At 36.3% G+C, this 26323-nt stretch overlaps 1 protein-coding gene across 1 annotated transcript; it reads right to left on the bottom strand.

Annotated features, from left to right (window-relative positions):
• On the bottom strand, nt 1–25742 carry GTF2B (general transcription factor IIB). Its single transcript, XM_017679137.3, has 7 exons — nt 25601–25742; nt 21587–21693; nt 6659–6792; nt 4194–4340; nt 3935–4064; nt 2371–2652; nt 1–416 (listed from the first exon to the last, which is right to left on the bottom strand). Exons 1-7 carry the CDS (start codon nt 25615–25617, stop codon nt 283–285), a joined length of 951 nt encoding a protein of 316 aa, XP_017534626.1. The 5' UTR covers nt 25618–25742; the 3' UTR covers nt 1–282.
• Between the last annotated feature and the right edge of the window lie 581 nt (nt 25743–26323).

Raw genomic sequence — 26323 nt, forward strand, 5'->3', positions numbered from 1 at the left:
TTATTTTGAAAAATGTTTTATTCAAGAATTACATAATTTCAAATATCTTCCAAAATACTGTTCCCTAGATTGCTACAAAAGAAAGCAAATTCAATTAAGAAATTTAAATCATTAAATATGTGCCACTAGTATGTACATATAGAATGCCAAGCAATTAATATTTAGCCCTGGAATGCGTACCATGTCTCTTGTTTTTCCTTATTACAGGCTCGATCCAGCCTGTTGGATAGGCTATGTACAACAGGCAAAGTTCAGCATTTATAAAGGTTTATCTGCCTCAACTTATAGCTGTGGTAGTTTGTCCACAGGGGTGTCAAATTTGAAGTCTGTCGGAAACAGATCTGGGGCTCGAGGATAGATTAGTCTGTAGGACTGTCTGATTGTCACATCAGCAACACCAGCAATGTCTCCAATTTCTGGAAGACAAAAATAAAAATTAAATACAACTTCCACCCTACCTCCCTTCTATTACCTACATTCCAATTTGTGTGATATTGTGGTATAAAACACTAAAGTGGAAAAAAACAAAACCAAAAACACTGATTTTAAAAACTGATACTGGGAACACATTCTAAAATGCAAAAGGTGGGGCTAAAGTTACTAATAATGGTGTAGTACTTACTACCTTAAAGGGTTGCCATTTAGTACTAAAAGGTTTACTATATGTAAAACATTTAAACAGTACTTGGGGCACAGTACTGTGGGTGATAACTATTATACTGTCAATGCATTTAAACACTTCTTTTTTCTTCACAATCTTTTTTTTGGGGTCACAGAGTAATGCATGAATATATTCTTATGTAAGTTCACCATATTAGCAGCTAACTTCTATTAAGAGGTTAAAACCAAAATGGGATCATACTGTAAATACTGTTCTGCAACCTTTTTTCTACTTAATACATCTGACAGATATCAAACAGCTGTACATTATAGGGTACTGCAGATGTTTTTCACTATTACACATACACACACCTTAGCACATACATACAGAGCTCACATCGGCATTTCTACAGTCTACCAGTCAATCCTAAGAGTGGGTCCATTTTTACCGTTCAAAGTTAAGGGTCCCTTTTCTTCCTTTTTATTCAAAGAAGTCTCAAGGACTGCCACTTAACAATTATTTGGTTAGTTACTTAAAATAGATTTTTTAAGCACACCCTTTAATATAGACTCATTTTATCACCTTTTCAGTTGCTTCTAATCAGTGAGGTTTTTACAGATTTTCAGTGTGGCTGCCTGCCATCAGTATGCAACTAGCCAATTTTGAATTTCCTTATCTCATGTTATATTACTTTGTTACAGACAGAGACACTGATGAATATTAACTGGCTTATGGGCAAGGGAGAAAAATACCTTAAATTTCAAGAAAACCCTTCATGTAGAAGACAAGCAGCATTAAGTGCCAAGATAAACATTTTTGTGTTGTTGCAATTAGATAAATCTTATGACTAGGAAGGTAAGGACAATCTGTCTAGCTGCAACTTCTAGATTTTACTCGAAGACTCAAAACTTCCCTAAAAAATATGAATGGAAGCCAAAGGGAGTGGATAATGGCATATTTAAGTAACTAATGCTTGTCATCTTCTTTCTTATCATTCTTCTATATAATTTATTACTTTCATTAATTCAGAAACATGCCACCTAAGCTGAGGTGAAAGGCTGTCCTGAATAGGGTATTACAAAGTTAGTATAGCAAGTAATTTCCCAACCTCATTTTTAAATGTAGAATTAATTGCCTGCTCCTTTTTCTTTATCTTTGGGGATCAAAATAAATTCACTTAATACTTGTGAAAGTTCCCCTACAACACTAAATTCAAGATGGCTTTAGAAGGTTGAACCACTTATGTATTTTCATTAAGAAACTGTGAATACTGTAGAGGGTGAAAGAGAATAGGCTTCGTAAAATGTTACAGCACGACTGATGGTCAACACATATTTTAGTGTGCCTGTCTATAGGGAACCACGCCAGGCAGTGAGATGGAAAGCATGTCCCCCTCCTCTCAAAATTTAAAAAGGTAAGTGTTGAGGGGGGAGGAGGGGAAGGACTATTCAAAATAACCAGGAACATATAGGGAGAAAAAATTAAAACTTCTTTTTTTATAAAAATGATAATGAAAAATGTTCCAACTAAAATTAAAATTTAATTCAAATGGAAAAGAAAAAGCAAATCTATAGACAGGATTTTGCCTCCAAACATTGTTGTTTATGAACTACTTAAAAGCAAAATACTGTATTTTCTTACATTCTGATGCTAAGAAACCTTTTAAAAGTGGGTTGGATATTCACCTCCCTCATACTTAAAATGGAGACACAATGACATACTACAGCCTTCACAGTTTCATCACTACTCTTCCTAACAAAGAATCCTACCTTTTTGGGTCCTCTTCTCAGCTGATGCCTGTGAGGCCATGTAAATGGCTGCTGCCGCCACAGATATCGGGCTCCTTCCAGGAACCAAGTCCAATTCCACAGCTTTACGGGCTATATGTGTGGCTGCCATCTGCACTTGTTTAGGAAGACAAAGGTTGGAACAAAACCTGGACATGAAGTCCCCAGTTGTAATCAAATCCACACTGGTTTCCAGTGCTTTCAAAATAAGTTTAAAACATCGACCAATTTCTTTCTTAGAAATTCGTGATACAGCACATATTTCTAAAAGAGAAAAAATTTAAATAAATCCATGTAAGCCATATAGTTCATTTTAAAATCTATCATTTCTGATTACAAAAGACATTCTAGTCACAAAAAATTCATTCATGCCTTAAACAACCCAATCAAACAATGGGCGGAGGATCTTGAGTATTTTCCGAAAGATACCCAGATGACCAACAGGCACGTGAAAAGAAGCTAACATTACTAATGATTATGAAAATGCAAATCAAAGCCACAATGACACATCACCTCACACCAGTTAGAACAGCTATTCTCAAAGTGTTGGAGAGGATGTGGAAAAATTGGAGACCTTTGTGTATGGTGGGAATGTAAATTAGTGCAGCCACTATGAAAAACAGTATGGAGGTTCCCCAAAAAACTTAAGAGAACTAGCATATGATCCAGCAATTCCACTTCTGGAAAGCTACCCCCAGAATACAAAAATTTTGATTCAAAAAGATATATGCCATGTGCCATGTTCACTTCATTATTTATAATAGCCAAGACATGACAACAGCCTAAGTGTCCATCGACAGATGAATTAAGGACATGGTGTACATATATAATGGAATACTACTCAGCCATAAGAGTGAAATCTTGCCCTTTGCACCATCACTGATGGACCTTGAAGGTATTATGCTAAGTGAAATAAGTCAGATGGAGAAAGACAAATACCACATGATTTCACTCTTATGTGGACTCTAGAATAAAACAAAAAGAAAAACTCATACAGAAAACAGACTGAAGATGGGTGGGGAAAGGCAAAAAGGGGTGAAGGGGGTCAACTGTATGGTGATGGACAATAACTTGACTTTTAGGGATGATTACTTTGTAGTTGTATACAGATGTCAAATTACATTGTTATATACCTCAATTAAAAACCAATTTTACCTCAATTAAAAAAGTTGTAGGAGTAGAAACTGCTTTCCTCTACAAAGGCCTACTCTGGCTTATGATGCCAGGGCTCAAAGCCCACAAAATACCACAAAGTTAGTCAAAAATCTTATTAGCAAAGAACACAGGGTTACATGGACTAACATGACTTTACCTGGGGAAACAGGTACAGAACGTGGTCAATACAATTTTTTACAAATACACTACAAAATGAATTTTTTTCAAGGAACAAAATAAGTAGGCACTATTAGAAAATGATACTTAGGTGGATTATTGTATGACACCAGGACGACACGACTCAGGTGGTACAGTGTCAGAGCTGTGTGGCTTTGTCTATTACTTTCATGTGCCACAGAGAACATTTTTATCTATTCAACCAAAACCTTACCTTTAAAAGTCCTAGGAACCCCTTCTTGTCTACAGGCAATATAGAGACAAGCAGAAGCTATGGCATCATTAGCTCTCCCCTTCAGGCTCTTCTGTTCATACACTTGTTTGAATAAATTATTTGTTCGATCCTTCAAAGAGAAACTAAGTTTAATTAACTCTAGGCCATTTAATTAGTTGCAATACGAAAATTTCATGTGTTCATTAAATCATGCTAAATCAGTGCCAGAATGGCTTAAAGGAAACAGACAAGAACTTACAACTATATTTCGAGGGAGGTTGATTCTATCTGCCATGGTAGTGATTTCCTTGAATGCATTCATCATTGCCCGATCAGAACTACTCATTGTTCTCCGATTTTGGTACTTAGAATTACCAAATTCATCGAAACTCGCAGCTCCTGTACCCTATTAAAATAAAGTTTTATAATTTTATAGAAAATTTTTAAAACATGAATGAACATTTTCTAAGAAAACATAACTATACGATCTGATTTCATATGCCCAAGAAATCTACCCTGTGCATCCTTCCCTATTCCTCAATGGAAAAAGTACCAGGTTAAGATGGTTCTAAACAGGTTTTCTATCAAATGTAAGATCTTATCTATTATTAGATAATCTAATAATAAAAACCATTATCTTAACACTTCTACGGAGAAAAGTCAAATGATCACCCTTCAAAGGTGCTAAAACAAAAAAGGACAGGTAAGCAAACCTCAAAATGCCCCTTCTGACACAAACTCCTAAAACACTACAAATGGGTACTTTTTCATATTAGAAAACCATGATCCTAGACCCAAAGCCAGCACAATGATTAATACACATTAGCACCATCACAGAAGCCAGAAAATACCAGCACCTCCTACCACTTTTTTAACAATGTACTACAAGAACTAGCCAATACAATGTAATTACACAACATGATTATATGTATCACACTGGTGTAATTATATTAAAATCATTCAAGAGAAAAACTTAAAGTACAAATTCAGGAAGGCAGTGATGAATTATTTGCAGACAGTATTTTTGTATACCTAAAATAGTCAAGAACACTGAAAACCTGCTATAAAAAGAATTCATTTGAGTGGCAAGGTCAAAATGGACAAAAGTCACAGCCTTCACATATATATATATATACACACAAGTTAGAAGACAAAGACAAATACTCCAAGACAACAGCAACAAAAATGATAAATATCTAGGAATCAAGTTAAGAAACATTTGTGTGTTTTCTTCAAGGAGAAAACTTTTTAAAGACTGCTTGAAGGATGCCTACAACCCAAAGGAATAGAATGCCCCACTATGTTTTTGGATTGGAAGATTTGTCATGAAGAATCAATTTTCCCCAAGTCAACCTGCAAGTAACTAACCAAAACTTCAGTGAAAGTAATAACCAAGTTTTGTTTTGTTTTTAAACAAAGTGATCATAACCTGTACATGGAAAAGATCAAGGAAGAAAGTGCTAAGAAAAGAAGAGCAACAAAGGAGGACTGAGGCTACCAGATGTTAAGAGTGTGGTAGGGCACTTAACTAACTAGACCTGGGCCCAGAAAGGAGACAAAGTCAGAGATAGTCCCAAATACATACAGCAATTTAGTGTATGATAAATGTAACATCTTAAAAAAGTCCTTGTTTGCCATACAAGCATAAACAACTTTCAAAGGATGCAGAAGAAAACTAATTAATAGTGGTTACCTGTTTTTGACAGGGTAAGAGGGTTACAGTGGGAACTGAAAGTTTGGGGGTCAAGGGTGAGGAAAATTTACTGTGTTGTTTTTTACACTTTTGTTTTTGAGTCATGTATTTCTTATTGAAAACAATTAAACATGAAAAAAAGTCACAGTGGCAATTAGTTACAATCTTAGTTTAAAATATCCTTAGTATACTTTTTTCCAGCCTGTAAAGCTAAAGCAAACAGAAATCATCTACGTAAGATTATTACTGACTATAAAACTGCACATTTTTAACATAGCTTACACTTTGTTCTTCAAATTTGATTATGTACTTTAGAGTATGACAAAATAATGACCTACTTTTTCATACTTCCTTAAAACTAAGTAGTAGTATAGATTAAGTACTAAAATAGCACTTCCTTGGTTAGTCCTTTGAAATATTGCCCCCTACTACTTCCAATTTAGATGGTGAAGCAAAAATAAATCAGGTATCAGGAAGATACTGCCTTAATAGCAGCAGCTACCACTTATTAAACATATCCTGTACACTACATGTTGTTACAAATACTTAACAAACATTTCCATGTAACCCTCAATATCTCTCTGAAGTACTATTATTTTCATTTTACTGATGAGGAATGTAAAGCTTAGGTAATTGTCATAACTTCACCGATATTAGAAAATAGGCTATGCTGAGCTCCAATTTATCTTAGATGGCATGGAGGGAAAATAGATTTATTTCTAACATTCAAGGAACATATCAGTGTGAACTTATAAACACCATACTATAATCAACTTCATTTCTTCAAATGTGCTTCATGAGAACAAGGGCCTGATATATTATAAAAACTTCATAATTTCAGTCTGTTGGTCTCCCCTTTAAGGAAGAAATGCACAAGGTAACCTTCACTCACAATGGTAATACTGGCAAATCTTTTTCTCCAATCAAGATTCCTCACTGGAGCAGTGACTGATAATTTTGCAAAGTTTCCCAACTCCCAGGGTCTTTTGGTCAGTCTGCACTTTGATTTCACTGCCAAATGGATGTATTACCTTTCCAATCATGGTAGACAAATCTCCATCACTCAGAAGAGGATTCTGAGAATCTCCAACTCGAGATGGATCTTTTGTTGCTTTATCATTGCTGAAAGTTCTCCATTCAGAGCCCACATCAATAACCCGGTCACCTAAGAATATAAGCACAAATCTTAATTGTCTCAGCAAGATTAGGATTTACTTAACACTGTTCTAATACCCAACTCAACCCTTTTATTCCCAGGAAATCTCAACATGGACATCAAGGCTCCAACAAATGTCATGTCTCAGACATTTGGCCTAAAGCATCACTGTGCTATGATTAGTCATATTCTAATTCTTTGAAGAAAAAAACTAATCAAAATAAAGACAAACAGCAAAAAAAAAAAAAAAAAAAAAAAAAAAAAGCTATTCATATGTGATGCTGATGAAGTAGTATGATAACCCAGAACCAAAATTTGCATAGAATGTTCAAGATGCATGGAAAAAGGCCCAGAAAGCAATGTTCACAATAGTACTAATGCACATAGTTTAATGTAAAAAGTTACTAAGTTTTCATGGGAACACTTTGCAAATAACTAAGCCTAAGTCTGTATTTTAGTAAATATAAAACTATTTGAAGAGAAAATATTTTGGCCAAATAATTTATACAGAATAAGCTTTACACCTAGAATTCATTGAGTAGCCAGGTAGACAAACTTCCTTTTTAGGCAAAAAGGCAGTGGCTAAGTATGTCATGCAAATAAACTAGACATGAATTATTCAAGATGACTACTGCTTTGAGGGGAATGCTCAATGGTTGGTAATATGTCCACAGCAGACAAGAGTTAACAATGGACACTTGAAAATGCTAGACATTATGCCTTGGTAAATACTGTCTTTTAATCCTCACAGCCTTATAAATGACACTTAAGAAATAAAATCAATTTGCCTAAGATCACACAGACTGAACTGTACACTGGATTTCAGAGTCTGTTGTATACTGCATCTGTAAAAGCTTTTCCACCATAGTGTGATAAAGGTGAAAGCAGGAAGCAGGCCATTTTCATCTTCACCTATACATGACAAAAAGAGACAGCAATGGCAGAAATCAGTTACCTTAGCAATTGGAAGTTCTGGTACTGACAGACGATTAATATAATGGTGAAGCACGTGGACTCTACATTCGCTGTTAATTACCTCATTTAGTGTCCTCACTTCCTCAGTTTTAAATCTCTCAATAACCTCATATTTTAATGACTGTAAAGATTCTAACACAGGTACAGTGCACAGAAAGAGCTTAAAAAGGAGGGCTAAGTGAGTGCTTGGTATTAGCTATTTACTGCTATGAAAATAAGATGACAAGATATTCTGACATTACCCCCCTTCTGGTGGGGGAAATAAAGACAAGATGGATTAGGGGGTTAAAAAAAACCAAAAAAAAAAAAAAAAAAAGTTGGCCTAGGGTAGCATAAATAGAAAATACAGAACTGGGTAAGTGATGTAATTTTCCACATACGTGAGAATGATCTACATGACTCATTCAACAATCTGTAGTTTATGCTAAGAGTAATTCTTTTTGTATTTTGTTGCTCAAAACAGCATTTTTAAAAAACAAATAAATAACTTAAAACAGCACATCATGAAACCATTAACCAGACTATAAGTGCATGAGTAACAATCAATAGGTCAAACCATTTGTAACAAGTAAGAATAAAGGATTTCATTTGAAGAAAACCTAAATGAAGTTGCTCTGCAAAGAATCTGCGATACAGAATCTCTTCAAAGGCTAAGTGTATATACAAGCCAGCTACACCATTTGTGTCGTTAGCCTCTGACAACAATGCAGCCTACCAACTAGAGCTTGCACACACACAACCTTACACAATCTGAGTGTCTCAGAAACAGAGAAATATGCTGACTTTTACCAGTTCTTTTCTTAACCACACACTGACTTTTGTAAAATTAACACCAGAGTCTGTATATGAAAATTTATCATAGCCAAAATAGTAGTGCTGCTATGAATGTAGGTCTCAAGATAGATATGAGTATCGGGGAAAGGGAAGATAAGGTTCAAGGAAAAACTGCCCAGGTAGGGGTTCCCACTGGAGACAACAAAGGTTTTGCAGAGATAACTTCCTGCCTATTGCAACCAGGCCAAACAGGTCCTAAAACAGGCACAACTGAATAAAACTACAACTGCCCAAACCACACCTCCTCATAATATTAAAATAAAACTGCAATTTTGCTCCTCTCCCCTCCAAGAGCTTTTATCTGTGCATTTTGGGAAGATACATGCACTAAGAGGACTGGGTGTGTAACTAGAGCTGTCAATCAAATGACCTCACCCTGCGCCCAACAAAAGTAGTGCCTCTCCACTAAGTAAACAGACCCTTCCCTAAAAGTTCAGGCCTGCCTTTGTCTACCTTGACTTTGGCCCGCTCCGCCCTAGGACTGTATTCAAATAAATTTTCACTCTGCCTCACTACTTGTCTATGCCTTTCAATTCTTTGCTGTGGTGAAGAACTGAGAACAAACTCAACCCGTAACAGTGCTACTATAATATATATATAATAGACCTGCTCCTCCTCCATCTATGAGTATGATCACTTAACACTTTGATCAGGTTCCCCATCCAAAAAAGTAAAACACACTCAGTATGTTCATTTATATATTACACATATGGACAGTTCTCAATTCATGTATGAAGACTGGTGTCCAAAAAGTAGTAACTAAGATATTTTACCATATTTCAAAGAGAATGACTCTCATTTTCTTAATTTTTCAGTAAGAAATTGAGAATAATTGCCAAAAACATTCACACCAGTTAAAAATGGTTCAACTATTTTGGCATCTACCCTGATCTGGCAATTCCACTCTTAAGTATTTAGTCACAAATGTCTCACACCAGAATATTCATAGCAGCATTACTCATATAAGCTAAGAACTGGAAACAATCCAGATGTCCATTAACAGGAAAATATATATAATGGAATACCCTCAGCAAATGAAGTACTGGTACATGCATAACATAAACACATTTCAAAGACACTAAATTGAGCCCAAAAACCTCACAAGAACACACTATATGATTCCATTTATAGGAAGTTCAAAGCAGAATAACCTATGAGGACAGAAATAAGTACATGGTTGCTACTGGAGAGGAGAGGTTAATAGCTAGAAAGAGGAAGAAGAGAAATTCTGAGATAAAGGAAATGATCTAATTTTGATTACTCTGTTAAGGTAAATCAGTATATGCAATGTCAAAATTCAAACTGTACATTTGGGATCTGTCCATTTATTGTATGCAACTGTACCTTACTAAATTCTAACTCAAATTGACTCGCACCAAAATACTGATTCTGAATTAAACTGCACCAAACATATACTATTTTGAGAATGACACAATTTTTGCAATCTTCTTGGACAAGGTTTTCCTTAAGTATGTAAATCACATTTACTAGACCTTTTTTTTCTATTAAAAAATCTCATTTCCTAACTAGTAATTGCTATAATATTTTATGTGCTTGTATTTAGCCACTTTCAACAGACTATTTTTAAAAGTTGATCTGAATATTCTAGATATACAATTCCATCAGTGGTAATGAACTTGTTTCCTTTCCAGTGCCTCTCATTTCTATTTTATAGCTAAAGCACTTGTCAGAACTTTCAAAACAACCCCTTTCGATTTAAAGCAAACATCTCCAATATGTCAACATTATGTAAAAATTAACAGGTGAACTGAAAGTGTTCAATTAAAGCATTCTACTCAGAGTATCTCATATTAGGAATATTGTGCTTAGGAATATTGTGCTGAGTTCATTAAATGTCTGTCATCTTAGACCAGTTTCTTACATACTATACTGTCTTCTTACATTATAAAAACCAACCATAGCTGTTTGCAGATTATTATTCTTGTATTAATGTTACGATCAAGTAAGATAGTCTGTAGTCAATAATTTCAGAAGTTCTTATTCATACTACAGAGACAGGACAAGCTTTTTATGCTGTCCTTATTTAAGATCTCTGAGACATGCCAGTCACCATGGTGGGGGAAGGGAATGTGATGAATTATGCAGACTTAATGGTTTCTAATTAGTAACATTTCCACTCACATGTCATTGGCCAAAGCCATTCAAGAGATGATGTTTTACCTCAAAGGGGTGGGAAAGTACAACCGTGCCCTGTAGCAGAAGAGCCAGAAGTATCAATGAATAAGTCATCAGTGCTGTTCCATGTGACAATTTAACAAACAGAATTCAGCACTGTATTCTGGGGGATTCATATATAAATTCATTAAAAGAAACTGTTCTGTGACTTTTTTGTGCCACACGACAAACTGAGGAATCAGAGTTAATTTCATTATATTCTGACATTTGTCACAAAGAAGTAATTCATCAGTAAAATTTTAACTGTTTTCAAAGGTAAGTTTTTACTGGTTGGTTACTTGCAAATCTTTTATTAATGAGAATTGTGTATGTTTAAAGGTTGCATTCCCCACTGGTGGGTGGGATACTTGATTTGCAACCCTGAGGGTCTTCTGTGAGGACTGTGAAGTTTTCTTCTACTTTACCTTTAATACTTTATTGTATTGACCTGGATCTTCAAGTATTACCATAATGGCTATCTTATCTTTACCACTTACCCTTTCCCTCTTTTTATTCTCACGTTTGTTCTCTGCTTTACTGACTAAATTTTTTAGTGTTAAGTCAGCTAATTGCTATCTAAAACAGTTCCACTGTTTGTCCCCTTGTGCTATCTTCTGTCTGACCACATTTAATAGAAACATTATGGAAGCTTTATTTCATATCATAAAAAAATCAGTTACTTCCTATTAACTTTCTTCTAGTAAACTGTATCAGGGGCAGAGATTTTCTGTTAAGTCCATAGGATGGCTACTACTCCTCTTCATTGCAGTTTGTATTCATTAGCCTCTCGTTGATTTTTATGCTTAAGTATTCTGTAATAAAGAATTGTGAATCCAAGTCCAGTGGTGGTGGTGATGGTGGACAACCTTCCAATCCATCACCATCCATACTCTGTGACTCTCTGGGTACTCACAGTCCCTGACAGGTAACAGGTGACCCAAACAAAGTGAATGCCCAGTATGATTCCAGAAATATATTGGGAAGGATACAGGTAGATTCATAATCAAAGCAAAAATAACAGTGACTTAAACAAAATAGAACTTAAACACATTAACAGTCCACAATAACTAGCCCTGGATTAGTGTGACCCAGGTTCCTATCATTCTGATATGCAATCTTCATCATGACTTGCATTTTGTAGCATAAGATGGCTGTTAGTAGTTAGTTCCCTCCATTACGTCTGCATTCTAGCCAGTGGAAAGGGAGAAAAGGGGCACATCCATTAGGGTAGGATCTAGAGTGCACACATCTCTTCTATTCACAACCAACTGGTTAGAACTTAATCACATGGCCATACCTAGCAATAAGGGAAGCTGGGAAATATAATCCATCTGGGGAGTCACACTCCCAGATAGAACTCAGGGTTTCTATTACTAATAAAAGAATAGGGGAATAGATATTGGGAAACAACCAGCAGCCTCTGCTGCAAGGAATAATGGGATAGGGAAAGAGAAATGAGAAAGTCCAATAGAATTAAAGTACATTGCCTTACAGTCTAAAGGAAATACAAAAGACAGTAAACAATCAGCCTCCTTACCATGCAAGCTATAAACTATAGATTCAACCAAAGGTATTTTGTAGCATAACATTAAAACAAAAATGGTTTAAGGGAGCAACCTTAACGGTGCAGGGGAAAACTGGAACATACAAGAGCAGCCAGGAAACTAACGCTGGAGTCTGTTTTTCTAGCTTGACATGGACTCTCGGAAGAGTTTTTGTTTTCTGTTTCTCACTGTAAATTTAAAGAGGAATTTTTGAAAATTTTGAAAAAGAAACCAAAAATTTGTAAATTTAAAAATGAATTGGCCAGAATTTCAATTATTTCTGCTGTCTTCCTATAAACTGCTCATACTTAGAATTTTTGGTATATGACCTGTAGTCAAGAAATCAGAAGTAGCAATCTTAGAACATTTTCCAAATTGTTCTTATAGAATAGATGTATCTAAAATAATTTAGTTTAAACTACAGAATTTTCCAAAATGTGTTGGTAATTCTACAAGTTCAATAATCAGAATGTATTATATTATTCAAGATGGACAAACTCTAAGTATCAAATTTTTTTAAATGAAAAAAATCAAAGTTCTTTGGAAAACTATGTAAGCCAACACACTCTAGTCTTTAAATCTCTTATGCAGGAAAATAGGTATGAGGAGGGTAGAAAGAGAAAAAGGCCAGGAAAGTCTACTAAAAAGACCCAAAATTAATCCATTAAAGCTCAAAAAGCCAGGAGCAACTTGGCCTGGAATGTTTGAATATTCCCCAGATAAAGAAGGGTACCTCAGCATAGCCCATGTCTAAGCATGCAGACTCAGCTTATTTTTTTACCTTTACCTATATGCTGCTTTTTCTTCTTCTTCCAGCCCTAATTAAGTAGTTTGTAACCTTGGCAACTAGCATGCAGGCCCAGCCATATAAACAACATAGTGAAAAGCAGGAAGAATTCCATCTTAAAGATTATATTTTAAGACCCAGGAAGTTAAAAATCTAAGATTCTTAACTTACTCTTTAGCAAACAAACAGTAACTCAGCCCACCTGGGGGCTGGGCAGGCAGCCTGTTTGATCTGCTCCCAGACCAAAACGCGGTATCCCACGGAGAAATCAGAGCAGGAAGTTCCTTGTGTTGAGTTAATTCTAAGTATTCAAAAACCACTTAAGAAGTCTGCACCCCCAGCCCTTTGTCACATTCCTAAAGAATCCTTAAAAGGGAGGAACCCCCAGCCTTTCGGGGCACTCCTCTCCCTGAGGTCGCCGGCGCTTTCTAAATTTGTAACCTTTTAATCTTAAACTTTCTCTCTCCAACCTTCAGGGCGCCTCTCCTTGCTGAGGTTGCCTGTACTTTGTCTGTCCTTAAGTAACTTTAAATAAAACTTTAACTCTGCTTCACTACTGTGTCTCTGCCCTTCAATTCTTTGTCGCAGCGGGGACAAGGACTGAGGAAAATACACCACGCTCCCCCAACAGATCTAATACTGAAAATGAAATGCACCATTAGTTTCCACACCTCCCTCAGTCATTAAACCCTTTTCTACCATTTCTTCTCATGATATTTAAAAGAAATCAGATTTTTAGTCTAGAGTTCCTATACATTCTTATCAGAAATCTTGGGTTAAAGATAATTTGGAAGAGGTATTTGATCAGGAGATACTTTATAAAGAAATACTATTAATAATTATAGCCAGCCTCTAAGTCAGTTTATGTTCGCATAATGTAAACTGGGTATGAACTCAATATGAATTTTTCCCTAGAATCAAACCACACCCTGGTTTATTTTCCAGCCCAGCCCATAGATGCCTACTTTACATGGTGTTTAAACCACCACAAAAAACAAACTGTACAAGTCAACAGTGTTGTTACTAGTTAGAAATTAGTTTTGTAAAGGAAAATGCATGAGTTATATCCCTGAGTATCTCAATACATCTTACTTTTCCTCAAATACAAGCACCTGTAGCAGCAGCCATCTAAGACAAAGAACAGCAACTCTGATGGAAGGTAACACTAGCCTTACTCATGATAAATTTAGTCATTCACATACTAATACTTCCAGGCCTCTACACTATGGCATGTTTCTTTTCCCTGTACTTTGAAAGACTTTCTCTCCATAAACCCTTACTTGTTCCTAATGTTTTTACATAAAATAAATTCAACAGTAATTGCCCCAGAAGTTACCAACTTCATCCCTGTTCTCAACAAACTTGGAAGATCTGTAATACAGCTTTTACCACATCATTATGTGATTTACCCACCTGTATCACACCCTAGCTACTACAGCATCTCATATTTCTATTGGTCCCCCTGACTAGCACAGTGCTTTAGGAAAATGTGGTACACAAACACCAAAGGCTCTACAAGTCCTGCAGTTCTGGATTTAAGTGGCTCTGTCACTTAAAAAATGTGGAATCTTGAGCTAATTACCCAAGCACTCAAGTCTCAGTTTCCCTTTCTGTGAAATAGAAAAAAACTACCTCAAAGACTGTGTTAATCAAGTAGAATTAGTAATTCTCCAATGCTTGAGAAAAGAGCATCTAAATTAAAAATTCTAAGGCTGTCTCTGAGGGCTAGTAAGAGATGCCAATGCAAGATTTGAAACTGATTACATACATTCCTTAATTTAAAAATACAGCTTGGCCATGTTTAACTAACTCTAAATTTCTTCCTTTAGGAAACATTGCTTAGTGCAAATTTAAAGATGGTAACCCAGCAATCTTTAAAGTACTATAAATGGAGCATTCAATATGCCAGACCCATAGCTATCAATCAACTCAAACACATTTTGCAACTGACCTGCTATGAAGAATAGCATCTTAGACTTAAAATCACCCTCTTTTTCAATGAGGTTAAGAAAAAAAGGAGTACCCGAGTTCCCAAAATACCTATTAACGAAATCTCACTAAAATTACACTGTATGTTTTACACATTGTCTCATTTGATTCTTAACAATAACTAACAATTCTGAGATGTATGATATCTGCCCTTTTTGATGGGAGGACACACAATTATCTTACACATGAAGAAAGTTAAGCTTGGAGAAATTATGTTACTTGACTATAGTTAAGTAACTTATTAACTAACTAGCAGACCTAAGCCTAGACTTGAGGGCCACTGACTTCAAGATACACCAGGAGCTACAACACACATAAATATCTACCGTACAGGAATTTGCAGTCCAGGTCTGGAGACACGGAAAATATAAAAACAAAGATGAAAACTCTTAAAGTACAAAAGATGTAAAAAATGTGGTAAACTGTAAAGTTGAAAGTACAGATTTGTGTCCCTTAGTATGTTACTAATGTATGAGCTAAACTACAATTTTTGGAAATGGGGCCTGAAATCTTTTAAAACATATTTCCCAGCTGATCGGTAATGCACATTAATGCATTCATGTTTCAGATTCACTGTTGTAAACAATATCCAGAATGAGTTAAGGAGGTAAAGATCAAACTGACTAATTTTTCTCTTTCAAACTTACCTAAATTATTGTTACTTTCTTTATACTGCTCTTAAGAGCAATGAAAGAATTAAGTTTTAAATGGTACACAAAAAGTGGCTCTAACTAGTAGAAATTACACTATCTCTAAAACACCTTTCTGTGAAATCTTCATTTATGAAAGTCATGATAACCAATCTCATGTTTTAACAGATATTACAGCAACTTATTAACCTAATACTTTGCTGGCTATAATTCAATGTGTAAACATACAAGATCATATTCATGAACAAATTGATAATCCAAATATGATTATACTGCCACCCAGTGCTCAACTTTTAAAGTGACAAAATCACACTGAGGACTTGGGAGAGAAAACCCCACAAAACACTGCTCTTAGATCCAGTAGTTTTGTAGTAGAAATGACGAAGTTTTGCCTTAAAAAATTGGTCCTACTTTAGAGATCATTGTCATAACACTTTGTATGTTTAAAATAAAAATCTTGTAATTCAAATCAAAGAGGAACATGTATTAGACAACTATTACATGGTTAATAGTATTAAAAATAGCCACAAAAAAATTGGGCTACTAACTACTACACAATCATTGGAATAACAGAGAAAAAGACATTAAATGTATGACAAATTGTTATTTTTCAAAGATGGCAGCAATAATATACCCCACCCACATGTTCTGCAACATGACCCTGTTGCTCTCACGCTGATGCAGAGCCTACTTCTCCACCCCTTCCAATCCAGATGGACCTATGGCAGCTCTGAGAGAACACAGAGTGATCCTCCTCCAGGCACAGCCCTCAACCACCCAAGTCGTTTCTACTCTCTCAAAACACTCGCTCTTGGGAAATATTTCTCCTGTAAACCATCATATATGACAAGATGACTACTCTGAGATGACTGTGGAGAGAAGCCCTGGAGGACAACAGACCCGTATGGGGCCAGGGAGCAGAGGCACCAGAAATGCAGGCAAAGGAGCCATCACAGAAGTGGATCCTCCAGGTCCAGCCTGTGCCACATGGAAAGAAACAATGACCTAGATGAGTTATTCCCAAATTACTGACATGTACAGTCACAAGCAAAATAAAATGGTTGTTAAAAGATACTAAGTTTTGAGGCAGTTTATTATGTAATTAAACTTTTTCCTGAAAGTATCCGTTGCTGTAAGAAAACTCTAAAACATGTGGGCACCAGTTTTGAGAATGAGTAGTGGCCTTCCTCAAGCAGCCTATGAATGAAGGTTTGAAGGACTGTGAGAAGATTGTTATTAGAGATGGAGAAGAGGCAGTTATCACCATGTATGAGAAATGTACTTTTTTTAACATGAATTATTTCATTAAAAAGGGTGATGATAATTGGTTCTCCTAGTTGCTGACTCAGTTGAGGGGGTAAATATACGACAATGGAGATGACAGTTCAGCAGTATCTGATCTTGAGTTTGAAATTGAGGGGAGTTAATGTTAATGATAAACATTAATTCAGTTGTCCAAAACAATTCTAAAGGAGTTCCAGTTTCTGAAGTTGTCTTGATTATTTATACCAAAGTCTACTCAAAATGCTTACTCAATAATTATGATGTAATCTAAAAAGTTTCCAGCTATGTGAAATTTTAAGGCAAGCACAATTAAACCATGTGTACCAAGGTTATTAGAAAACATAATGTTGTGTGGATTTAAATCTCTATGAACATCAATACCTGAAATATTAAAAATAAACACAGATTTTTATGCCCTTAGTGGACTGCAGACTATTTATTTGCTCAGCTTAGTTTCCTCCCTGTCTCCATAACATAAGATATATAGGCTGAATTGAGCTGGCAAAAGCATATCCCTTTAAACCATCATGATACTGCAAACTCAATTAAATATATAATACAATCCAATTTATTGATGCCTGACAATGATACGTATCTTTAAAATTAAGACTCGTGGAGTGTCATGTTCAATCACGCTATTTTCAATGTTATTTGACTGATGGTTTCTTTAGTAAAATAGAACTTTCTTGCCTGCCTGCCCTTGTTGGTCATGATATAGACTGTTCACTTGCAGGACATATTATACATTTAACCAAAAGTACCTATGAATGAGGCTACTGTGTATTTTAAAACAGCTGTTTAGAAATAGAAAAGTTAAACCAGTTATTTGTCAATTTTCAGGCCTTAAAATTTAGCCTAGTAGCTTTAGTTAGGATATACAGTACATCCAATAGTGGTGTTTAAGACTAATACATAAAGAAAGCAAAATTAGAATTCACTTCCTTTTTTAATATAACAGAAAAATGCAACTAAAAAAATAGGAATTCCAAGAAAAAAAGAAAGAATATAGGCCTTGTGAATTATATCTTCCTTCTCCAGTTGGTTTACCTTACCCACCTATTTTGCTGGTCAAAGTGGAAGTGAAGCTGATGGAAGGGCTGAAAATGTAACATAAAATTTCTGCACTACTTCTTTTTAAATGGCTACAGAGGTTAGGAGAGCCAAGAAGCTGCTGAAGTTATCTTCAATCTCCTGTCTCTGCATGACTCTTAAACATTACGAATTTGATCTGAATACTTTGGAAGAACTGGAATGTTCTCATTTAGCTTAGAATTCAGGAAACCTTTTCTGTAAAGGGCCACACAGTATTTTGGGCTTTACAGCCTAATAGCCAAATTGAAGATATTACATAAGTACTTATATAAAAAGAAAAAATTCACTTTTTAATTGATGGTTTTCAAAATATAATAATAAGTATAATTTGTTGTAATATACATCTACTACTAAGAATAGAATTCTCTTCTGGGGGGACATTTCCCTATCATCAAAATCATTTACATATGATTTTAACCAAGCATATTTAATGCTTAGAAGGCATGCATAGACTTTTTTTACATTCTTCTGATATTTGCCTTTTAACATGTCATTACATCATAGATTATCACTTCCAACTGGGAGTTAGGTGGAAGCTCCTTAATTGCATAGTTGAGTGGATTTTAAAATATGAGTATTTCCTTTGCACTTGCATCCAGCTCTGAAAAACACCAATTAAAATATAGTTTGAGTTTGGGTACTTTATCTATTGCAGATTTGTGTGGGACTGAAGATCTTGGTTCTTTTAACTTCTGACAGCAATGAAAGCATATAAAATATATCAAGGCAACTGACATGACTTGTGATTCAAAAGTTTTGAATCAAAACTGTTGTCAACTCGACTTTACTACACTATCAGTTTAAAACTGCTTTGTCTTCCAATTCTAGGTTGATTCATTAAATGTTAGCAAGTATGCAGAAAAGCTAATTTTCAAAGTCATTCAGTGTTCAACAGTAGTTGCTGAAGGAAGTACTAGTTCAGAAAAATTTCAACTTTAGCCCTGAGCTAAAGACAGACAAACAAACAAGAAAACTGCCAGTGCTAAGCTACCAAACTACTGTGCTGTCAGGTCATTCAGCTTCTTTTTCTGACAAAAATTCACAGAACTGATAATGGTTAAGTCCATGGAAGTGAATGAAGTTAACTACTGGATCAGTAACACATGACAGATTCACATACAATGTACCTGCTTTTGAATAATAAAATGAGTAACTACAGACTTTTAAAATCTTTTCATAATCTTTGTATATTTGTCCAACTCAGTCTTCCTCTGCTTCACATACCACCATGAGTTTTAACGTATCTTAGCAGATTCTACCTCAGACTGTACTGAATTAGTATTTTTTGCAACTTCTTTGAAATTAAGTCTCTCCTGTAGTTGTTCCATGCAGATGATTCAGTCACTTCAAATTGCAGACTCCACATAGACTCCTTGAATAAACAACTCAGCAGGATCAGTAACATCTGTCTAGTCATCAAAGGTCTAGGAAAAATACTTGAAATAATTTGCCTTGAATTTTAATTGACTATTGATGTTCCCAATGTCCATAACTCTTCAAGCAACTGTTTTTGCTAAGAGGCTAAAAGTCCTAAATAATTTATTCTCTGGACACACTTCTCCAGTTACTGTAATTAAATATGAGTTAGCTTATCAATGGCAAATGGCTTTCTATACCTGGCCTACACGAGTCACTCAGAAACTTACTTTAGCTGCAGCCTTATTTTTATTAATTTTTATGAAGAAATTCTTCTGTGATAAGATATTCCACTCTACATTTTCTGAACCTTCTGACCCATTGTTTTTCCTGGGTTGGTAGTACTGTGATGAGTGCTTCGTCTGATAATGCCAGTATTTATTTTTTTGGCACAGCTATTGTACCATGAATAATCAACACAATGCGTGGCCATCTAATTCAATAACAAAATAGTCCACACTCCCATGTCTCAAAAGCATGATATTCAAAGGTCACATTTTTTTCTTGTTTAGACATGATGGGTATGCAGTGGTTAACAAAGCAAATAAATGTTACCATATAGAGATATGCTTGACACCCAAAGTGCTATTGTAACTGCATTACTGGGGTATGCTGTACACCGAGCAGCAGTGATGTACACACCACATATGGTTTTTGTTCCAACTCCAAAGTTCCTCTCTCTTAATACGAAAGCAGTCATAGATAATACACAAACAAATGTGTGGCTACATTCCAACAAAACTATTAATGGACACTGAAATTTGTGTTTGGTGTTATTTGCACATGCCCCCAAATATTGTTACTCTTTTATTTTTTTTCAACCACTTAAAAATGTAGAAGCCATTCTTAACATCCATTCCATTTGAAAACAAGTGGTGGGTCATAGTTTGCAAATCTCAGATTAAACTCATGAAAAGCAATGCAAGATAGTAATTTGGCTCCCATGCAGACAGTGGAGCTAGACTACCAGACTATCTAAACTTTGGCTTCCTCATCTCTCAAATGAAGATAATGTAAATACTCACCTCATACATTTCTCTTGAGGATGAACTAAACGATTATATAAGTCACTTAGTAAACTGCCTAGCATATAGTGTATTAGTTGTTAACACTGCTTACTAAGTAGAATACAATTGCAAATGGATTTTAATTCCTATTAACAACCCTGTATGATTTAAAACTCACTGGAGGTCTGAGGAAAGCAGCCTACTTGGATTTTAACAAATGTCTTCCAAGAAGGAAACTTCCAAGAGTGTATTCACCACCATTCTTTGTTATATTTCCCACAACCTTACTAGCATTTTCATTCCCAGGGTATTTCAAACTGGCAAATATTCCTCCTTTTCTCCAGTGCTGGCTGCAAACCCACCATGAGAGTAATTTTTGGAGAGTAGCATTTTCATTCCCAGGGTATTTCAAACTGGCAAATATTCCTCCTTTTCTCCAGTGCTGGCTGCAAACCCACCACGAGAGTAATTTTTGGACAGACCATATCTAAAGTTCTGCTGCATATCTAGATTAGTGAGCAAGTATGAATAAAAGTGACATTTCTGGCAATAACATTGTTATACTAGAAATTCATGAATCAATCCATATAAGCAAATGAAAATCACAATCAAATTTTTTGGTTGACCACAACGCCTTAGATGAGACTCAATACTAATGTAACTAATATATATCTTTACTGCTCTGAAATAAACCACATCTTAAATGTATAAAAGCTACTAAAGTTGGATTACATTCATTCATTATGCTGTATGCATCAGTGTCACCCCCACCCCATCAAATATTTAAGACTAAGGACTCAGAAGACTAAGGACAGAGGGCCTTTTCTTTTGAATCAATTTTAGATGTTCCCCACATTATTATGCATTTGTATAGAAAATAATACGATGTCCCTGATTTTACTGCTTCTTTTCCTAATTCTTTGTTTTACAATAAATATGAATTACCTGTAGGGGAGAAAAGCCAGTATGTATTCATTAAAACAAAGTTTGGAAAATACACCAAAGCCAAGTACCCAAAATAATGGTTTCAGTTAAAACCAACTTGCTCACCTACAACCAGGCCACATTCAGGACAGATCATATCACCAGCTCTATAGTCTTCCACTAAAATCGCATCTGGGTGGTTTGGACATGTGACTCTTGGAAGAGCATCCAAACTAAATGGGAAAAAAAAAAAATTTATGTCCTCCCAACCAACATGTAACAAAGTATAGTCTTTTGTGGGAACAAAGGGGGGGTTTTGAACACTTTTCCAATATTATACATTTACAATACATTCAAGCTAAATATTCAAAATAAACATCGTTACATCACTTTCATTCCAGATAGCAATTAACAGGTAATTTGCATTGATATTATTTTTTCTAAGTTACTGGTTTGCAGACATCAAAGGTTTTAAAAACTTCTATAGAAAACAAGTGTTTTTTCTTTTAACATTTAGGCTACAAAGATTTTTAAATATATTGATTAGTGTAGAAATAACTAGCTACCATGATAACCAGCAACATTTGCATATAGTCATCCTTGTTTGTGTGCCTTGCCACTTCTCTGGTCTGTTTCTACTTGCTAGGTATTTTAGTGATAGATTTTGAATAGTACACTGAACCTAACAGGTATGTAAAGTATGGTGGTAGATGTGGTTCAGCTGAACTTAAGACCTGATGATTTCATTAGTCCAGAATGGAGTTGGTCAGCATTTGAGAAATGGTTTCAAAAGCTACTTTTTAATCTGTTTATGGTATTAATAATTAGCTCAGTTACTTTATTTTGAAAATAAAGCAGTTTGGGGAAGACACAACACACATACCTTAAATGACCTGACAGAATCAGTTTAAGTAACAGAGATATTTATCAAAAACTTAGTAATTATTTCTGGGAGTACAACCTCACAATGCAACCACTTGGCATCAACTGAAAATAAGCCCTCTTCAAAAGTTCACCTGAAGTAACAGTACAAGGTTATATCAGGACCATCACAAAAATACACCTAAAGGACAACATCAACCATTCTTTATAGTATGTACTGATTACCTTTGGTTTGGATAAAGTTTCTCACACTAGCAAATACAATCCAGAACATTCTCAACATAAAAGGTGATTCCCACTGAAAAACTGATGAAATAACACTTAGCCCCAAAATTTGTATGTTCTGGTTAACCAGAACACATCTTGGGTTTTTTCATTGGGAAATGGGGGCTTGCTTTATATTCTCGTTGATTCTATAAATTCCTATCAAGAAAATATTTTTATAAATTATGACAAATAAATACTAACCAGTTACAAATTTTTAAAAACTGTCAAAATTTCTAGGAAAATGCCAGCAGAGTAACAGTGATTACAACGCCTAAAACGGGCAGGCCTGTGTCACACGGGTTACAAAGGAAAGAACTGATTTATTTTGCACTATTAAGTCTATACAGGTATCTTGCAGTGTGTGTGTGCAAATACATATATATATGTGATAAGGCAGTATCTCAGATAAGCTAAAAAAGAGTGAAGTGGGGATTTTCTACAGAACTGGACATATTAACTAGTTACATACATTAATTAACGTGGATTACTCTCAATATGCTTATCAAAAGAAACTAGACAGAGATATACAAATGCTATTTATATGAACTTTAGAATGGACAAAGCAAATATGTATCTATGGTGTTGCAAGTCAGGATGTGGTTATCTTTGGGAAGGGGTAATGACTGAGGGCACAAAGGAAGCTTCCAGGATGCTACTGGTATTTGATTCCTTGAGCTGGGTGGTAGCTACGTGTATGTGCTCCCTTCGTTAACTGTGCACTTAAATGGGCACCCTAACCTCACATTAAAGGTAAAAGGTAGCAAAAAGAGAAGTTTACATTAGACTCCTTTTTTGGGGGAAGATATTAAAAATACATGCATAAGTTTTGTTAATGCACAGAATCACTAGGAAAACATAAGGAACTTGTTACAATGGCTGTCTTTGGGGAGAATTAGAGGCTGGGAGGGAGAGAAGGAAGGAAACTGCTTTTCTTTTTCTTGTTTTTGCACTGTTTTTAAGTGTTACCTATCTGAAACAAAATGAGACCATAGTAAGGTAGTCAATTTTTAATCAAATTACCGCTCAGAGTAATAAAAGAGGAACCACAGGAGTGGGGTGGTGAGGGAAGGGAGAGAAACAATAGGGAAGGAATAGAGTAAATAACCACCAGTGATAGTAAAACAATTTAGACAACCAAAGGAGCCAGATAATCCCAAACCTCATTTTATAGTTATTATTTATTGGGTGCTTATACAATGTTATTTATTTTCAGAGCAACCCTACAGGATGAACGTTATCTCCATTTTAAAGGTTATACTCCAGGAATGATTTGAAGTCTGAGAGTAAGTGGTGGAATTTGAGTTCACAGCATTTATGCTCTTCTCCGTGAAAATATGATGCAGCTTCATAGCCTGGTAACTGTACATCTTCCACAAGGTAAAAAAAAAAGCTAAAGAAATATACTAACATTTACCTTTGTTCTCACTGACAGAAAAACTTGAGAGATGGACAACTGCAATGGCACATATATTTAAGAGCTGGCCATGTCTGGAAAAAATTTATTTCAAACATTTTCTTAACAAATGAAGAAAATAAAGGTGTACAGAGGGAAGTATATTCTTTCAGTAAGCAATCTATCAAGCCACCTTACTATATTTAACTACTGCAACATTTCTTAGAAATTATATGCAATACCTGTGCCCAAATACGACCATTATTTACCTTTCAAATCTACTGCCATGAGAATATAAACGGCATTACAATGCCTTTGGGAAGCTTAAGTTTTCCATTTACCTACTAGGAAGCGTTACCTGACAAGAGCCACACCCAGATTGATCACAAAATTACAATAAGTAAACAAGACTGTTGTGGGATAAGATTTGTTTCCAAGTTGTTCTAGCTAAAAGCTGACTCTCCAATGCCCCACATTTTTAAAATACAGTAATATGAAAGAATAAGTCTTCTCTGTTACCATAAAGGGACTGGACTTGGCCAGTTCCTATTTTGTGATCCGGGCTTTCATTGTAACTCCATTCCGCAGAGGATAACAAGTTCATAAAAATTATGCCAGAGTTGGCTTCCAGAAGAGACAGAATTTAAGTTGATACTTCTGATACATTATGGGTTAACTAGAGGCCAAGGATCCTGAAACTCCACCCTCTGTTGTAACACTAACTTTCAAAAAGTCAACATCGGCATGACTCAGTTTACACTTTTACAAAAATACTAGTATCTACCTCAATGGTAATGAGAGATTTAATTAGGGTCTGCATACATTTTTCAGGTTACAGGATTAAAGGCTGTCTCTAAGGCTGCATACATCATATTTAAAAAATATACTAAAAAGTAGCTTCCCAGCATACCTACGTAACCTTTTGCAGGCAACATTTTCTTCACAAGTATGCAGAAGAAATTTGTAAAAAATAAAAATAAAAATAAAAAAGTCTCTCAAAAAGGAACTTAACCACTCTTCGGAGATGCGGTAGGTTCCACTTCGGAGGGCCTCTGGGATGGTAATCAGTTTCCACCAGGCTACCAATGCTCACTTTCCTAACTTTGTAGCTGTCAAACCGACAGGGGCCTGGAGCTAACCCTTTCCCGCTCTTCGGAAAGGAAGACCCATGAACTCAGGGCTGGCTGAGCCACAGATGGAAAAACAAGCGCAAGAAAAAAATTAGCAAGAAAAAACCCGAAAGTTGAAACATCCGCAAAAGACGCAAAGCCAGGGGCAGGGCACACAGGGGCCCCCACAGGGTGGTGCCTGGGTGACAAACGACCTCGGACGCTGGATGTAACGCCGACAGCTCGGCACCGCCTGCGACACCGGACAGCCCTGCCGGCTAGAAGCGCCTTTGTCCGGGCCGGCACCGCCTGCGACACCCGACAGCCCTGCCGGCTAGAAGCGCCTTTGTCCGGGCCGGCCCTACGGCCCCGCCGCACCCCACGCGGCCTCTGGGGCGCTCTGCTCGGCGCGGCGGTTTTCGCAGCCGCCTCGCAACCCCCAGCATTCACTCGCCCCTCAGCTGGCCGGGCTCGGCCGGGCATACTAACCGGCTGGTAGACGCCATCTTCGCGGCCACTGCGGTTGGAGGAACAAGACACACACAAACGTAGAACAGGAAGAGCGTGTGGCGACTAGACGCTTGGAGACGAGCTTTTATAAGCGAGTCACCCACGCAGTCGTAATAGGGCGCGGCTACGGGTCCGGAGAACGGCCAAGAAAAGCGAGATCCCGTACGCAACGTGCTTTGCGTTTTCTTGTTTTCCTGTTCCGTTTCCGTAATTTGCTACTTTGCTGGGAGAATCAGCAAAATTACACAGGAAGACTCTTAAGGGAACCGTGCAAACGGGCAACATCAGAGATATCATCAACTTGACTGAGTTAACACGCAAACACAGACCGGGCTTCGCGGTGAAGCAAAGCCTCTGTCTCTGAGGACTAACCACCCCTCCCCCCGGGGAGCCAGTTACTTATTTTAAGCGCACATCTTCCTTCCCCAGAGGGGTGATGCCACTAGGGAAATTGGAATGAAAAAAGAAGTTCCCTTAGGTCAGCCAGACCTGATGTCAATTCTTACCCTGCCATCAGCTAGCAAGCCTTCCTAGGCACATCCTGTCGACCTTCGCGGCATAGGATAATAGTGTCTCTCTTGCATACCCTTTTATAATTGGCGAGAGATGAAACAAAACCGTGTGAAAGCAACTTGCACCCGGGAGACAGGGAGATGTTCGCCCTATCCTGAGTTTTTTTTTATATGGACTTCATAAATTTGG

The sequence above is a fragment of the Manis javanica genome, chromosome 4 (genome assembly GCF_040802235.1).
Source record: "Manis javanica isolate MJ-LG chromosome 4, MJ_LKY, whole genome shotgun sequence".
NCBI classification, from domain to species: Eukaryota; Metazoa; Chordata; class Mammalia; order Pholidota; family Manidae; genus Manis; species Manis javanica.

What these genes read in the sequence shown, in the direction of transcription:
- GTF2B (XM_017679137.3), bottom strand. An exon ending in TGTCTACCATGATTGGAAAG is followed by an intron (nt 4,341 to 6,658) that starts GTAATACATCCA and finishes TTATTTTAATAG; the next exon opens with GGTACAGGAGCTGCGAGTTT. An exon ending in ACCTCCCTCGAAATATAGTT is followed by an intron (nt 4,065 to 4,193) that starts GTAAGTTCTTGT and finishes TTCTCTTTGAAG; the next exon opens with GATCGAACAAATAATTTATT.